Raw genomic sequence first — 17,466 nt, 5'->3', positions numbered from 1 at the left:
CCCCCACACACACACACTGTCCTCTCATCGGGATAGAGGACAAGGAGATTGGCCCAGCAGTCACCTGAACACCTGTGTCCGTGCCTTCTGCTGTGGGGCCCTCCCTCTGGCTTGGATGCATTAGCCAGGATCGACCTTTCCCACTGCCCCAGTCCAGCTGTCTCCCTTTTATACAAGGTATCAAATGGGCAATGATGGGTTTTCTCTCCCGAACACAAAGGCCTAAAATAGGGCCAAAACCTTCCAATTTTATGACTCTATTTAGAGCTCAGAGGAAAAAGTTAGTTTCAAATGTATAAGAATGTAAGTCCAGGAAGAAAACATTCTTGCTTTGCTGGTTGGTTGGTTGCTAGCTTCCCTCGGTAAAACATAAGTGGTAAGGAGGTCTGGGCGGGCAATGACTCTGTCGCAGAGTCCACTGGCTCCTGCTGGCTCCTTTCCCACCTGGCTTGTGAATCCCGTCAGTCTTGAACAAAGTGGAGTCCATTTTTATGCTTCAAAGAGCAGTCCCTAAATTCCTTGACTGTAAAAAACTGGTATTCACAGTTCTGCAAGCCAAGGGTATATGAACTCCCTGATTCTAAAAAAGTAGCCTCATGAATATTGACAGACATAAATTATTACTTTCTTTTCCAGAACATACCTCCTGCTTGGCTTCTTCTTAACCAGAATCTTTTCACATCCCCGGTAAGAAAGTAACTTTACATTCTCATCAAAACCAGTTTAAAACAATTTTCTGTCTCAAGCAAGAATAATATGATTATTTCTGAGGAGTTCTAAAAGGCAAGTTCAGATTTGACATTTACACTGCCTATTTAGCGAGGGCATCTGCAGTCACAGGTGGTTTAGGGCTGGCTGCCACATCTGCGAGGAGAACACAGGAGCAGAACCAGGATGTAGAAACCTCTACATTGCGTGGTTAATGGACGATTGATCAGTCCCAAGGTGGCAATTAGTTTTAAGATGTAGCCTCTTTAACATACATTGTAAATATGAATAAAAATCTCATTTATAAATTCTCTGTTGATGTTCTGTGACTGTAAATCACTTAATTTACATAGGCTAACAAGGGCCACCTGGAACATTGGGATGGCAGATATCACAATGTGTTCGGCCAACACATCCTACTCAATTAACGGTAGTGGAAAATTCATATCTTTATATGAAATTTTTCTTATTTCAGTACTGGCACAATTGCCAGAACCCCAAAAATAAATATTCTCTTAGATTTCCCCATGGCTCCCCCACTCGCTTCATGTCTTTGCCAATTACTCTTTAAAATTACAACCCCACGACCCACCCAGCCTCGCCACTACCACTCCATATTGTAAGCTTTTCCCTACTTATTTTCATTCAACCTGCATTTAGCATTTCCTACATACCATAAAATTTACTTATGTATTTGGTATACATTCCCCCATAGAATGCATGCTCCAGGAGGGCAAGATGGTTTTGTGAGTTTCGTCACCACTCCTGGGACAGCGCCTGGCCTATCGTAGGCCCTCCAATACTTGTTGAATGAATAAGTGAGCTAAAGGTCCTTCTGATGCTCACAACCTTTTCTCAGACACCAAGAGAAAAAAGGACGATGATGTGCTTGAAGTACTTAAGGTATACAGACCCATCTTCCACCACCCCCAGGAGGATTAGTAGGACCTGCTTTGGAAATCCGAACTTACTTCCATTGGCAACTTAAATCCTCTGAAATGTTCTTGCATTTTGTACTGATATTACTGCAGGATCATAGGACCTCCTTAACTAAATCAAGACTTTGATATTCTGTCCTTAGCTTTGATGAAGGTTGTAGGGAAAATCCATGCAAAGTACCTTTCAAATTTGAAGTCCTTCATGGTTACTACATAGACTGCGTGGTCTGTACCCATACAATCCCTCCTTTGTGTGAGTGTGAGTGTGAGTGTGTGTGTGTGTGTCTGTCTGTCTGTCTGTGTCTTGGTATTAGCTTGTGTCTCTAGATGAAGTAGAATACGTTCTATTTTCAGTAAAAAATGTACAACTCAACTGATTTGCTTTTTAGCTTTAGATGCCAGGAGGCTCAGAGCTGCTTAACATGTTTCTTATTTCTTTAAACCACTTTTATGATTTGATCTTTACTATTCCTTTCTGTAGCACGACTACTTTTGCAAAGATACCTAAGTGGGATATAAATAATTCATAAATCACTGGCCGTGCCAGCCTTTTGAACTGCATGTGAACTCTGCAGCGCTCTTCAAAACCAGGTCTAGCTCTGCTCTGGCATCCTGCCCTCACTTGCATGAAAAGGTTCTAGAGGAAACCTACCTGTGTGGCCTGGTCGTCCGGGGGCTCCGGGGGGCCCAGGAGGGCCCTGGGGTCCATCTCTTCCACTTGGTCCTGGCAAAGACAGCCCTGGAAATCCTTGGTCACCTTTTTCTCCTCTTTCACCAGGGTAGCCAGGAGCACCAGGCTGCCCTGGGATTGAGATGCCTGAAACCAGAACAAAAATCTCATGTAAATAATTACAATACAAGTTTAACGTCAACAGCACAAACCAATTTTATTAGCTCTGTCCGACGTAAAATGGCTAGGAACTACTTGGACAAGTAAAAATGAATTGAATTGGTAGGCTTCGTACAATATAAATGCTGACAGTCGAATGCCTCCTACACATTCACTTTAGGAAAAGATTAGAGGCAGAGAGAGTAGATGTGACTTGTTGAAAAGATATAAAAAGTCCCACTCATTAAATACATGTTTAGACCTAACTACATGCTAACCCGTACCTTATAAAATAAACACTTTCCTATGAACACATCTTGCTTTCATAACTAGAAAAATGTGCAACGAAACTGCTAGCCATTTTATGCAAATATCTAATGCACATGATAAATATGTTCAGAATATAAACTGCAGAGTTTTACAAATATTCTTTAAAAATCGGTTAAGGATGCTCACCTGGAGAGCCTGGTTGGCCTTGTAATCCTGGGAAACCTAAAAAGAGAAAGAGTTGGACAAACTAAACCTGGTTCACCTGTGATTTATGGTTTTTATTTCTGTGCTCACGAGTACCCCTGCTCAAGGGGAACAAGGAAGTCTGAACTTGTGGAAATGCTACAGAGATGTAGCTGCAGAGATGCCAAGAGAAGGGCCCCTGGAAAGCCAGCGCGACAATGAAACACAAGCTTAAGTGAGACTCAGTCACTGCGTGGTCTTATAAGGCATGCGCAGGTTTTCAAAATGAGAATGAGTACAGGTCCAAAATGGAAGAAAGAGAAAGAAAGGATGAGAGAAACAACAGGGAGGATGGAGGAGGAAGCAGGGAAAGAGGGAAAAAAAAGGAAAGGAACTTACCCTTGGGGCCTGGCTCTCCTCTCGATCCTGGCAGTCCCGGGACCCCCCGCTCGCCTTTTTCTCCCAAGGGTCCTGTGCCGATAACCTGAATTACAGAACACAAGATGGATCATCGTGTGGCATGGGAGGGGCTGGTACTGTATATTACAGTAGTATGGGTAAAGAAACTAATATTATTTCAAGAAATGTGAAAGCGAAGTAGTGGTGGAGGAGGAGGAACGGGAAAAGAGGTTGGAGGGGAAGTCAAAAACATGTACAATGAATGTTATCTAATACTCCCCTTGGAAAGAACTTTACCTGGCATCTCTGCTTCCTTTTGTAATAATTTGCCTGGCAGGCACTTTACCAATGAGGAAAAGTTAGAAAAATATTCATTCTGAGGTTTAGGTTTGGCATCTCTTAAGTGTTCATCTAAGCCATAAGATGAATATTCTACGTTAAAAAGTATCATCAGAGAACACCCTTAAATTTCCTCAAGCAACAAGTAACGGAACACTTTTTTTTTTTTTTTTTTACTAGAAGAGGTATTCCGCTTTCTTTTTTAAAAAATGGTCCAAAGTGGGGACTTCCTTAACGCCCTAGGGATATAGGACAAAAAGAATGGACTGTTGGCCTCATTAAAAAGAAGCGAATTGATTTAGTTATAAATTACTGAAATTCAAGGAAAATTACCAAGTCAAATGTTGCATTTTGCCCTTAAAATGTAATTTCGTTGTTGAAATTAAATTACTGGATATTATTAAAATCTGATGATGAGGTTAAAGTAAAAACAGGTTATTCTCATGCTGCTGCTGGATCACAAATATGGAATATGAAATCATAAGTATAGATGAAGTATATTAAAAGCATTAAGAAAGCTTGATAATTTGATCCAATAATCTTATTCTAAGAAATGTAGCCTAAGGGAAAATTATTCAAAAACTCTCCCACCCACACATACGCAAAATGTCATGTATAACTATTCATCACCAAGTGCAAAAATGGCAGCGTACAAGAGCATTACAGTAACATTTTCATTGTTTCAAAAAAAAAAATTGGGGGCAAAACGCTTAAAACAATTATAGCACAACACTCTGACAGGATACTAAAAATGATTATCCTAAGATAACTCGAAAACATGAAAATGTTCTTTTTCAAAAAATGTTACATGCATTAATTGCAAGTATGTAAAAATATGCATATGGAGAAAGAGTATTAAAATGTTATTTGCATAAACAAAAATTGTTTACTAGAATATTCAAATTATGGACGATCTGTTCTTTTATTAACATTTTCCTTAATGGATTATTTAAAATAAAAAAGTTTCAGAATATGTTGCTAATATTCTTAACCACATGTAAATCTTTTCATTTTCAGTAGTCAAGGATATGCAGAAATTATCAAAATATAATAAAAAGTAAGTATTAAACTCTACTCCATACAAAATATAAAGCATTATTTCAATTTATATGCAGCCCCTTTAAATAAAAATGTAATTCTAGGAATGTTGTGGAGCACGTGGCATATGCAGGTGTTTGGCCCAATCTCCTCTCCTTTGCTCATCTCAAACGCTCTCACAGGCCAGCAAACATTATTCATACTCACAATTCCAGGTGGGCCTGGAGGACCTGCTTCACCTTTGTCTCCCTACAAAAGAAAAAATAACTTTAGCATTTTAAAAATTATATTGTATTTTTAAACTATAAAGAGTGTCTTGCAGAAAAAAGAGTTAAACTATTTTTTTCTGGAAAAATAGAGATCGTGCCCACTGTACACTTAAATGAGTTTCCTCTCCTTAGTATCTCTCTCTTAGTATTAAGTATCTTATAATCTCTTAGTACTGTGATTAGCTTAAAGCGCTGTTATAACAAAAGCAAGCACATTTCATTTTGCTTTGCATAAGTGTGACATATGGAATTAAGGATTTCTACAAAATATAAATGTGAGCCCAATTATTCACATTACAAATGAGCTCATAATTTTGTTCTGTTGGCTGCACGCGCCCTCAGACAACTTTAATAGTCATTTGGAAGTTGAATTAGTACACAATGGTTTTCAATATCATAAAAACAAATAAAATAAAATGATATGAAAGCTTGTGATTTCTAAATATATTTTCTCAAAAAAACATTTTGGGGTTTTTTTTTAGGTAAATTTGCATTGGATGTCATAATAAAAGGATATTTATGGTTTTTTCTTTCTCCTTAAAATCCAATATTACTTTAAAACATTGGGTGGATAAATTCTGATCACCCTGAGGATTAATTTAATTTATATTAGCTGAAAAACCCAAAGAAATTAATTCTTTCATATCTAATGTTCTCATTTAAGCATCTTTATAATACTTTTAGAAGTCCTAAGAGATGCACATTTTTCAGCAAATGTACATTTTTTTCCTTTTAAACTAATGCATTAAACTTAGGCATTAAACCAGAATTTGATGTTTTGTTTTTTCTTAAATATGAGAAGAGATTTCTCCCTCTATTCTTGGCTTTGATAAGCGAACCTTGAGTTCCTCTCCCTAGTTTTTCACTCACTGTTAGAGATAAATATTTCAAAATTACTGATGATCCTTGAACAACGCAGGGGTTAGAGATACCGACTCCCTGCACAGCAAAACTCCATGCATAACTTTTGACTCCCCCAGATCTTAACTACATATAGCCTACTGTTGACTGGAAGCCTTACCAATAACATAAACAGTTGACTAACGCGTAATTTGTATGCTATATATATTATATAATGTATTCTTACAGTAAGTTAGAGAAAAGAAAATGTTATTAAGAAAGTGATAAGGAAGAGAAATACTTTTACAGTTCTGTAGATATTTATTGAAAAAAATACACATGTATGTGCACTCATGCATTTCAAATGTTGTTCAAGGATCAACTGTATTTCTTATTTTAGTAGAAATTTACATTACCTAGTCTCATAATTTAAAAAAAAACAATAAAACTACAATGATTTTTTTTTTTTTACCAGATTGACAGATACTTTTTAAAAATTTGATAACAAGCAGTTGCTAAATCAGAGGGCCCCGAGCTGATAGAGCGCTTTTCTGAGAGTAATTTGGAGACTTACGGCAAAAGTTCTAAAAATGAGTCTAAATGTTGACCGCAAAATTATACTTTTAGAAATTGATGACAGGGAAATGATCAAACGAGTGAACAAAAATACTTGTAATCATAAAAATGTGGACGTGGCCTAAATACCATTCGGTAAATAAGGCATGGACATTAAAAGTGTTAATATGTAACTACATTTATAGACATTGAAATATATCCAAATTATATCATTAAGTGAAAAAGCAGGATGTATCATGCAATACTATATTTTTTAAAGCATATATTCAGGTGTGCACATAGTGCAAGTGTTCACTCTGACCATTTCTGAGTAATAGAAAAATTAAATAAGCTTTCTTTCTTCATGACATCTTTCTGCATTTTCTGCTGTTTTATAATCAGGAAAAATTAACCTACTAGAAAAAAAGATATAAAAACCTGAATCAATGAAATATTTCCTATTTTTAAAATTTATGCACACAAATAAAACCACTAAGTTAAGTTGTGCTTTTATGCATATGTAACATAAATAGTTTTAATTCTTTGTGAATCCATAGTCTTTTATTTTAGAAAAACTTCTAAGTGAACTACAAATTTGAAAGTAGAAACTTAAAATAGTGCCACCATTTACCTTAAGACCCTCTCGGCCCGGGAGTCCTGGGTACCCCGAGTCGCCGGAATACCCCTAAAATGAAACAGAGGAGGCAACAACAATCGTAAGCTAGAGAAGGCAACAGTCCACTTTTAAAAATTACGGAAAAATACTTACTGGACTCCCTTTTTCTCCTTTTTCACCATCTTTTCCAGGTTTTCCCTGCATAATAAGGATTGAAACATTAGTATGTCATAAATAATAAGAGTAAATATGCTATAACACCAAGACTCTGATGCAAATACAAGTTAATAAGTCATCTCTCATAGGAAACCTCTGTGTAACTCGATGATACCACAATGACAAGGAATAGAGTATACAACGAATAACTCTGAAAAAGTTACAATAGAAGAGGTCTTTTCCATTTTTGAAAAATGAAGGCTGATGGTCTCCAAATCTGCTAAGGTAGCCATTACATTTGGCAGCATAGCTAACACCAAAGAAGGTTCCCTGTTGGCAAGTATTTGGTAGCTGATAAGCAGAAGATTCATTTGAACAGAAGTTTCTGTGCATCATTTCAGGGTAAAAACTGGAATGCTCAGCCTACTGGAAGCCGGGTGGGTCTTCTGTCACCGGGATTCAGCGAATGAAAAGCATCTAAGCATCTCAGTTCCAGTCTGTGTAGTCTGGGCTATGGGCAGAGCTCCAGGCTGGCCTAGGAAGGCAGTGGCAAAAGGCACCGACTGCTCTGACCAAGTGGACAGGTGGCATTGAGTGAGAAGCCAGCAGGTGGGCAGCTCTTCAAAGAGTGCCCCCCACCAACCCCAGGGGCATCATTTGAATAATGAAGGGCCTCAGTCTTCTACGGAAGTTTTTCAAATGGTGACAGCTCTCCTCATTCCTACTTCCACGGGCTTCGGAAAAGCTGTTTAGAAGAGGAAAGACAGAAACCAGAAAACCCCTGCCAGTCTCCTCCAGTCTGTCCTCCTGAATCTGTGATTCTAGGAATGAAAGGAAACATGACTTCACAATAAGAAATAAAAAGACTTTTCAAAGCACTTACTCGGGGCCCTGGCTTTCCAGGTTCACCTTTCTCTCCAACTCCTGGCATTCCCTTAAAAACATAAAAAAGGAAAGAGTTAGATTCATTCATATATTTAAGTAAAATATCAAATTAAGTAAATATTACATTTAAGCTGAAATAAGCTTGTAATTTTTGGTCTTTGGCACAAAATAATAATGATAAACAAAAATTTAGTACTTACCTGAAATCCAGGTTCACCTTTTTGACCCTAAAAGAATTTTAAAGAGAGAGGGACAGAGAAAAAAAGAGATATCAGTACTATATTCCAGCTATCTCAGTTTTTTATACGCTACATCGAACATATAAAAAAAAAGAACCTTTTCCTGATACATGAACAAAGAAATTCACACTGGCCACCAGCATTCACATCCTCGCATTGACTGGATAATGGATTAAGACAGATAGTCAATTATGCTTGATACATGGCAATAGTAACCTACTTCTGCACTCAGACTGTCTCTCTCTTGCTGACCCAGACCATCTTCAACTAGGGTGCAGTTGAAGCCCTCACTTAGTTTGAGTCAGCCTCAAATCAGTCTTGCTCCCACCCAATACTCACTGCCTCTGCTCTCAGATGCTCATATTTTATATGATAGATAGTCTATAAATCTGTTTTCCAGGTCAGGGGTGAATGTAGCTGTAGAAACTGAATTTTGATCCAGTTTCTCTTTATCCTTTGAAATTTGTGCAAAATTAGAAAGACAGCATTCATTGGACAAAGTCCTTTCATACCTTGTCTCCTTTCGTGGCAAAGTCTCCTTTTTCTTTAAATTGAGCTTGTCCCGGCATTCCTGGAGGTCCACTGACCCCTTGATCACCCTATTGATGCAAAAAATTGGGAATTAATTAGGCATAAAGAAAATTATACAAAAAGAAGAATGCAAAGGGGGAGAGCCTAAAACAAAACACCTATTTTAAATGTGTTATTATACCCTTTTCTAATCTATTTTTGCCTCGGCAGAAAATTAAGTTTCAGTAGGAAGACAGCACAATAAGTATATAAATCCAGGAGGAGACTTTCACCTCTCAGGGGTCAGGAAAGCCACCATCTCAAGTAATAATAACAGAACTTGAACATCAATAGGACATATCTATGCATGCATGTTTAGACCATGCATATGATACATACAGTATATGTATGCACACAAGGACACACACACACACACACACACACACACACACATATTGTCCTATTGCATTTTGACAGCATGGAAAAAAGAGACACAGACTGCCTAACAGATCCTGGGAAGAAAGGAGGTATCCTCAGGTAAACCAAAAATACTAGAACCATCAAAAATTGTCTTCCTCAGTCATCTTAACTGCTTGGTACAACTGGAAAGCCAGTAAGTCTCAGCTATAGCACAATGAGTGAAGTCTAAAAAATTTAACTGCATAAATTGCAGGGTCACTTTACTATGAGGTTTATCAAAAGACTGGGCCAAAATTTGGGGTGGAAAGCAGGTCAACTGTTCAGTCCACATCTGCCCAGGCCTCGACTGACTTGGGGCCCTCCGGTGGCCATCGTCTACAATAGCTTGACCACCCATAGCAAAGAACCCGGGCCCTGAGTCAGACGCCGCCATAATTCCAAGAATCCCCACTTGGCTGGTGTCCATGTCATTGGTCTGATCCATTGGTCTGGTAAAGAAATCACCATTGGCCTCCCTCCCAAGATGAGGTCACCTGCTCCAGTATGTGCTTCCCTGTCTCTGTGGCTCATTTCCTCCCAATTCCGGTATAATGGCCTTTGTCTTTGCAGAGTTTAATATAGTTATGCTACTAGTCAAGTCCTAAACTGGACTGTTTTATAAAAAAAGTCTAGGTCTGTCTTTATCACTACCTGAGAACATTTTGATTGAACTCCATGTACGGAGAACTGAAATTAATGACCTCATTGTATTCTCTGCTGGTCAGATCACATGTACAACACTTTAGTGAATTCTAGCTGTGCATTTTAAGGAAAACACAAACAAGCTTAAGAACATGCAGAAGACAGTAACTATAGTATAAAGGGGTCCAAGAGTAGGTCCAGAGGCAGAATCTCTATTATACTTAAAACTGTGATTTTTAAACAAAAATGTTCCAAAGTAAAGTGTACTCACCTTATCACCTTTTGGTCCTTGAAAACTTAAGCCCATTTGCCCCTGTTGATTAAAAATTAGAATTCCATTATTGTAGTTGTCTACTTTGCTAAAATCATCTAACAAAAATCACATAAAATGCAATCAGATGGTAGATTTAAGGCAAGAGTTGTGTCACACAACTACTACTAAATTTTCAAGAAAGTTGTGATCATGTGTATTCGATGTCTATAAAAAAGTTTTTTATAGTATCATTGGACAAGAAGTCTATAAAAACCTTAGTTTTTAAATGTAAGGTTTTTAAATTCTGGCTTTAAAAAACTTAAGGAAAAGATCAGTGGTTCCAAAATAATAACTATGAGAGCAGATAGATGGAAGAAAAGATCAGTGGATTGATCCACTGATAGGTTAGATAGATGGATAAGTGGATAGACAGATGGATAGGTGGATAGACAGATGTTAGACATGTAGATAAAGAAATTATAATTTTCCAAAACTTTTTCATAGAGATTTAAAGAATGAGTTATGGCAATTTCATGATATTCTTAAACTAATGCCAAAGAGAGACAAATAACAAAAAATCTTTACCTTTTCACCTGGAGGGCCAGGAGGGCCTGGGGGACCCTGTAAGAGAGAGCATTTTAATTAAATACAATTCACAACCCTGGTAAAGCTTTAAATGCTTCTTGATATGAAAGTTATCTTAATAGCCCATGGTTAACTTGATAATTTATTTGTTAAATATTTAATTTTTTTTACATGCTCTAGAACTGTAAAACTTTAGAAGTAGTCAGAAATTAGTCCAGGATGATTATTAACAGGGATAGAAATATCTCAAAATCTTTGACATTCCTAGTGGAATCCACTGACCTAAGAACATTCCAGGCTAACAGACGATGGATGAAATCACCAGCCAAACTCTCTATGAGCCTGGAGTTTCCAGTTTGGACATGATGTTTATCCACTTTGGATATAATTTTTTATCTTAAAAAATTGAATGATTTCTTCAAACGAGGAGGCTATAGTGAAGTCAATGAATGTCTGTGTTTGCAACAAAATCTCAGAATACTTTTTATAATCATTTAAAAAGGAAAAACATTATTTTTCTTCTACATATATCCTACGAAGTGATCACTACAAAAAGTCTATAACCATCTGTTACTACTCATTTTTTACTCATAAAAACGAATCCATTTATTTACAAGAATATAAAAGAAGTTATAATTGCAGGAATGGATAGAAGAATCGGTGACTTTTACCCAGCCACAAAAAGAGTAAATTTAAAAGATAGGCCTGAATATCTCTCAGGCAGGCCAGTGTGAGGATTACCAAGTCAGGGGCGCTATTCATTCCTAACAAATGTGGCATTCCACCATGAAGTCTTGTTCCTATTAACTCTCTTGTGATCTCAAAAATGTGTGTGTGAGATGACGTCCTCCTTCTATTGAAAGTTATCAGCTGTGAAGGAGGCCTCCTGGGATGTTACCTCTGAGTGTTCAGTTTGCAAAGTCTTTATAACAAATACTGTGCAGCTTTTATGCTGCCACCTGGCCTGTGTCCACAATCCCCAAGAGAGCAGACCCTCCGATATGTCTTTATGTCTACAGTACATCTCCAGGGCACAGCTTGCTTTGTCCACCTTGAATGGCCTCCTCAGACCATGGGATCACTGGCATCCACTCAGCCCCTCAAGTAATGAAGGTGTTGTCTGTTTGGAGATGTCTTGGCATGAGGTACTATTATTATTCTGCTCCCATAGCTCTGGGAATATATGGACCATAAGTGCCAGCCAAATATTTTCATAAGAAAAATTTTCATTTTCCCATTCCAAATTAAGAGAGATCCCCACTGTGTAAAATTTTCATTAAATTTCATTTCTTTTCACACCTCAACACAGTCGTTCCTTGAATGACTGCCTCAGAGAGATATCCCTCCATACTTACTGGTGGGCCGGTAAATCCTGGAGGGCCAACGGGACCTTGAATGCCTGGCAATCCTGGTAAACCCTATAATATATTGAGAAAGGTAAGATTTAAAATGCAAACTAGGAGGAGACTCAGCATGTGGTTACAGTTATTTAGCAAAGGCTTACTGGTGTTCCTGGGGCTCCAGGGAATCCTCTTTCACCTTTCAACAGGGTCCCAGGCACGCGACCCAGTATTTCACCAGGATCACCCTATGGGATGAAAAATAAGAGAAAGTTGCAAATACTGCTATTTATATAAAGAAACTTAAAACCTATCAAATATTAGGCATGGAACTAGCCCAAGTCTGGAGTTTAGACTCTCTCTAAGCTTGAAAGAAAAAGACTGGCTGTCTCCCCCATTCAGAGATATTATCTTAATGGCCAGCATTCTGTGATGCACAGTCAAATCGACTGAAACCAGGACCGAACATATAGACGGCTAAGTGAAAGAATCTGTGATAAATCCATGTGAAAGTCTCACACAAAGAGATATTCTAGACCAAGGCCAGTCTCAGGTTGAAAGACTGTAATCACAAGCTGTTCTCACAAATAAAGTTTATCTTTCAAGAAAAGAGCCAGGATGAGCATTTTTATTAAAAGCAGGGTGTGATGGTAAATTTCTTATGTCAACTTGGCCAGGCCATAGTACCCAGATATTTGTTTAAACATCAGTCTTAATGTCGCTGTGAAGATATTTCTAAAACGAGATTAACATTTAAATCAGAAGACTCTGAGTAAAGCAGATTAGCCTCCATAATGGGGTGGGCCTCATCCAATCAGTTGAAAGCCTTAAGAGAAAAACTGGCTGACACTCAGGAAGAAGAGAGAATTTTGCCTACAATGGCCTTCAAGCTGGAGCTACAATATCAGCTCTTCCCTGGGTCTCTAGCCTGCCATTCTGCCCTGCAGATCTTAAACTTTCTCACTCACTCTATCTTTGTAGTCATCTGTCTATCTGTCTCTCATACACACATACACATACATCCCATTGGTTCTGTTTCTCTGCAGAACACTGACTAAAACACGGGGCTCCCATGAGGATATTATTTCTTAGATGTTCTTAAACACAGGGACACATGAACGCTCAATCTCATTCAGATATAAGGTTATCTCTAGTGCAACTATTCAAGAACTGGGAGCATCCCTTTCACAGGGCTGCTCCAAACACCAGACGCCCCCGCTCCCTGATTTGCTCCACAGCACAGGGAGAACGCATGTCAAGGCCATGTCACTAAGAGCCACCAAGTCATGCAGCAGCACTGCCCCGCCTAGGAAAGACTTCGAAAGGTTAATTTCCATAAAATTTAAGATGTTCCTTGGGAGCTGAGTTTTCCTCTCTTGGCTCCCTAATTCAAGAATGCTGGACTAGCTGGCACAGAGCTCAGTGCACGAACGAATTCACTGCTGCATTTACGCACTGAGCAAACATGAATGAAGGATCTGCCAGCCACTGTGCTGGGAGACAGGGCAAAGGTGAAGATGGGATACATTTGAGAAAAAATCTGGATGTGAAAATGACAGGACTTCATGATTTAAAAAAGGGACAGAGAGAGATGGGTGGAGAGAGAGAAGGAAAGAAAGGATGGGGGGAGGGAAGGGACTGACCGAAGGAAGGGATCAATCACATGCAATTTTCCAATAGTAAAAAACAAACCAATCAAAACAAATGCCACCTAGGTTCCAGGCTGGGCGTCTAAGTGGTATCCTCATCCTAACTAGTTAAGTACGCAGAAGAGCAGTTTAGAAGGGAAGTGGCAGGTTCCATTCTGGAAACGTTGGCCAGTGGTGCCTGTGGGACACCAGGCTGGGGGCTGGTGAGCGAGAATGACTGCGCCAAGAGAGGAGGAAAGAACCCTGGCCACGTGCCAGGGAGCAGGGCCTGCATGAGACACCTGCCCTATGAACAAGAAGGAAAATGACCAGTGATCAGCATGGGTGTATCCACCAGGCCTTTTCCTACACACCCTGTGAGGGTGGAAAAGGAAGTCCCCTTCACTGACAGCAGAGACAGAATCAGGTGCCACAGTACGGAGGGACTCGGGGCTTCCTTCTTTACCACGCACGGAGGGCCCTGGGCCCCACCTTGACATAAAGGGAAAATCAAGCTGAGAAAGGCGTGAATTGGCTGAATGAAGGGGCCAAGACACCAAGGATCTAACGTAAGGCAACTGGGGGTTTTCCTGCCTACAGTAATTATGGAATCTATAATAGAGTGAGTCCAGATTATAGGCAACATGAAAAAAATGGTTGCATTTAAGTAAAACCACATAGATTAAATATGATACCTGCATCCTTTTGGGTGGGACTGGGCTTATGTCCCATGGCTCTGGAAAAGGAGCATCATCAAGATATCTACACAGGTAATTAATCTGAACTGAACTCGTGTCTGTTAATATTTACCATCACACCATGCTTCCTATTAATGGTTTTCTATTAAGAAATTGTACTTAGTGTCTAAACTTTAGATTCTAAACTTCAAGTTCATGCGTATGACTTATGTACCCTTTTAATGTAGCAGAGTTTAGACAAATCTGTTTTAAACAAAATCCTGTAATGACTCCAATAAAATAAAACGATGTACCTTCATTCCTGGCAACCCTGGCGGCCCCTAAAAAAAGAAAAAGTTGATATTAGTTTTGTTTTTCTCAAAACACCATTAGTATTAAAATGAAGTGCAAAAAAAAAACAAAAACAAAAACAAAACAAACTAACAAAAAAAAACACACAAAGGAAAAGAAAAGAAATAAAATGAGAAGAGAGAAATGATAACTGAAAAAAGAAATGCTGAGTTAAACAGCACCATACTCACGGGATTTCCAGTGAATCCGGGCAAACCCGGAGGCCCCAGAGGCCCCCTCTCACCCTGAGGGGAGAGCAGACGGTCACTCAGGGGATCAGTGCAAGGCAAACAGAACAGCGGGCCAGACCAGACGCCCGCATCAGTTACTCTGTCCTACCTTTCAGGGATGCCTCATTTGTTGGTTAAAATCATTTCCTAAAAATTGTTTCAAGCTATACTGGCTGAGTGCTACTTCATGATAGAAGAAATAAATTTGAGAATATCATTAATCAGGGACAAGGATTAATAATGGCATTTTCTTATTTGGTTCAGTAATTTAGCTGAGAATGTAGTTTTAAAGCAATTTTAGGGTAACATTGTATAGAAAAGAAAGGCACTATTATGTCATTCTTGAACATTAAGTACGGTAAAAAAAAAAACTGTATTTGCTAATCAAATAAAGAAAGCTTTAAGACAAGTCACTTTCCAGTTGTGGCAACGAAAATGATGCTCACAAAACAACTTTTACCAACTTCTCAGTACACAGAGTTAGATAAACATGCTCAAAGCAAGAAAGGGTCTTGGTTCTAAATTTACCTTTGTCCCGTTGCATCCTGGAATTCCTGGGGGACCCGGTGGACCATCTTGGCCAGGAATACCCTGCAATTAATAAGGTGAAAAAGTGGCCAAAATAGAAAAATCACCTGATGGTGCCATCACTCACATCAAACGTCTCATAAAGGAAGCAGGTAATTTTATATACATACGGGAAGTCCTGGGTTTCCAGGGTAACCCGATGCTCCTGGGGGTCCCTGTAAGGACGGAAATGAAAGTTTGCAGTGAGCGTTGGGAAAGCTCATTTCGCCCCACTGCACCCGAATGGTTGGCCTCAGAACATCCACACTAAGTGAACAGGGCACCGCCACCCAGGAGACTGCTGAGGGCCCAGCCCTGAGAGGCAGATCATCTAGGGTTTCAATAGCAATTCTACATCAAAAGCTATTGATTACTTCTGAAATCAAGGCTGCGCATGCACAAAAAAACTGCTCTCATTTCATCCTTTGTAATTTCTAGGCAAAATATATATACACATACATATTTTACATTAAATCTCAAACAGTTAGGAAGAAAAGTATATGGAATAAACTGTTCAGTGGTGGTGGGGGGCGCGGAGGGAGAGGGAATCCAAAGTTATTTCTGATTAAAATATGGATCCTTCTATCTCAGACAGTTACAATGTTATTTCCTCTCTTCCACCAACAAATGCACACACAGGTCACGGTCACACTTCCCTTTCATCTAAATAAAAATAACAGAATAAAACCTTTACATTTTAGTGTCTTTCTATTGTTCTACTTTCAAGAGTTGCTTTCAAAGGTCTTCATTTTTGCATTTCTCAGGAATGGAGGTAGCAAAGGAAGTAAAGAGTGTCAAGAAGGAAGTTCAAGTTTAGCTCTGAAAATATTACCACTTTTCACATTAAATGAAAACTTCTTCAACGACTTGCAGACACATCATCCCCCTCCCCGAAATCAAAATATATCTACGAGAATCCTTGAGGAAGGACAAATTGGAGCAAACAAGGGTCAAAAGAGTAAGAAGTAATTAGCTCTGCTTATGCACAGCACCAGTCACAAGGACTAGAAGTCAGGAACAATACGCTACGGCTCATTTTAAGTCCTCACGCCCACCACCCGCGCTGTCTGAGTCCTGATGAGGAGAGGCAGAGGAAAGGGTCAAAAAGAAAGGAGAAGAAGGGAAGGAAGCCCCCTCAGGATTGTGTGGAGGCAGGAGAAGGGTGTGTAAAGCATTCTCACTGGAGAAGCATTGCGATATCAGATCCCACCCACAGACATTATCAACTTAAGTGACAATTGTACTCACTCTTGTCCCTTTTGTTCCTGGCAGTCCGGGTTCTCCAGTATCACCCTGAAACAAAACAGAAAAGCCATTATGACCTCTTGTTATAAGAATATAGATCATCTTAAATCCACACCCTCACACCCCTCATTACACAGTCAAGCTTACCTTTTGTCCCGGTGGCCCCTGAGGCCCCTCAGGTCCTTGCATTCCCGGAAACCCAATGACACCTTGTAACCCTGGAAGGCCTCTTTCACCCTGCAGAGGAAGGAAAAGCAAGTAAAACAAAAGTCAGGTCGAAAGAGTCGAGGAAACAAATCAGTAGTAAGCCTCTCTAAGCTCGTCCAATATTGCATAAGTCTATAGTGAGTGTCCGAAAACAAATGCTGAAACGAATTCCTATCTCAGGAAGCTTTTTCTCTACCATTTTCTAAAGCTCTTTGAAGGCAGGAATGTGATACTTGGCAAAATGCTTTCTATATACCATATTCCAAATGCTAACTAACTTGTTGGGTAAATAAAATAATGAATAATTGTTTGTTGTTGTTTTTTTCACTGAACTGACTATAATCTCATTTAATTAATGAAATCTTCTTGTTATCAGTAGACCTAGCGCTGAGATTCTGTGAGCGGATCATCAGTCAAGTTTTCCCTTTAGAAGCCTTTAGCAGCTGTTGTAGGCAGAGCTCATGGTGTGAGTTTCGGCATGATGCTGAGACTGCAACCAACAGTCTCA

At 39.1% G+C, this 17,466-nt stretch overlaps 1 protein-coding gene across 2 annotated transcripts in view; it reads right to left on the bottom strand.

Annotated features, from left to right (window-relative positions):
• The window catches only part of COL4A1 (collagen type IV alpha 1 chain), a 139,967-nt gene that overhangs the window by 39,793 nt on the left and 82,708 nt on the right, over positions 1 to 17,466 (bottom strand). For both annotated transcript variants that reach the window (XM_039866281.1, XM_039866282.1), the window contains exons 3-21: positions 16,899 to 16,988; positions 16,755 to 16,799; positions 15,638 to 15,682; positions 15,468 to 15,530; positions 14,901 to 14,954; positions 14,673 to 14,699; positions 12,218 to 12,301; positions 12,069 to 12,131; positions 10,714 to 10,749; positions 10,147 to 10,188; positions 8,777 to 8,863; positions 8,226 to 8,252; positions 8,024 to 8,074; positions 7,138 to 7,182; positions 7,000 to 7,053; positions 4,912 to 4,953; positions 3,328 to 3,412; positions 2,932 to 2,967; positions 2,299 to 2,463 (exon numbers count right to left, since the gene is read on the bottom strand). In XM_039866281.1, the coding sequence (XP_039722215.1) occupies positions 2,299 to 2,463; positions 2,932 to 2,967; positions 3,328 to 3,412; positions 4,912 to 4,953; positions 7,000 to 7,053; positions 7,138 to 7,182; positions 8,024 to 8,074; positions 8,226 to 8,252; positions 8,777 to 8,863; positions 10,147 to 10,188; positions 10,714 to 10,749; positions 12,069 to 12,131; positions 12,218 to 12,301; positions 14,673 to 14,699; positions 14,901 to 14,954; positions 15,468 to 15,530; positions 15,638 to 15,682; positions 16,755 to 16,799; positions 16,899 to 16,988 (1,141 nt within the window). The remainder of the gene's footprint in view (positions 1 to 2,298; positions 2,464 to 2,931; positions 2,968 to 3,327; positions 3,413 to 4,911; positions 4,954 to 6,999; positions 7,054 to 7,137; positions 7,183 to 8,023; positions 8,075 to 8,225; positions 8,253 to 8,776; positions 8,864 to 10,146; positions 10,189 to 10,713; positions 10,750 to 12,068; positions 12,132 to 12,217; positions 12,302 to 14,672; positions 14,700 to 14,900; positions 14,955 to 15,467; positions 15,531 to 15,637; positions 15,683 to 16,754; positions 16,800 to 16,898; positions 16,989 to 17,466) is intronic.

The sequence above is a fragment of the Pteropus medius genome, unplaced genomic scaffold (genome assembly GCF_902729225.1).
Source record: "Pteropus medius unplaced genomic scaffold, Ma_sr-lr_union100, whole genome shotgun sequence".
NCBI classification, from domain to species: domain Eukaryota; kingdom Metazoa; phylum Chordata; class Mammalia; order Chiroptera; family Pteropodidae; genus Pteropus; species Pteropus medius.
This window is presented reverse-complemented; position numbering and strand designations above follow the sequence as displayed.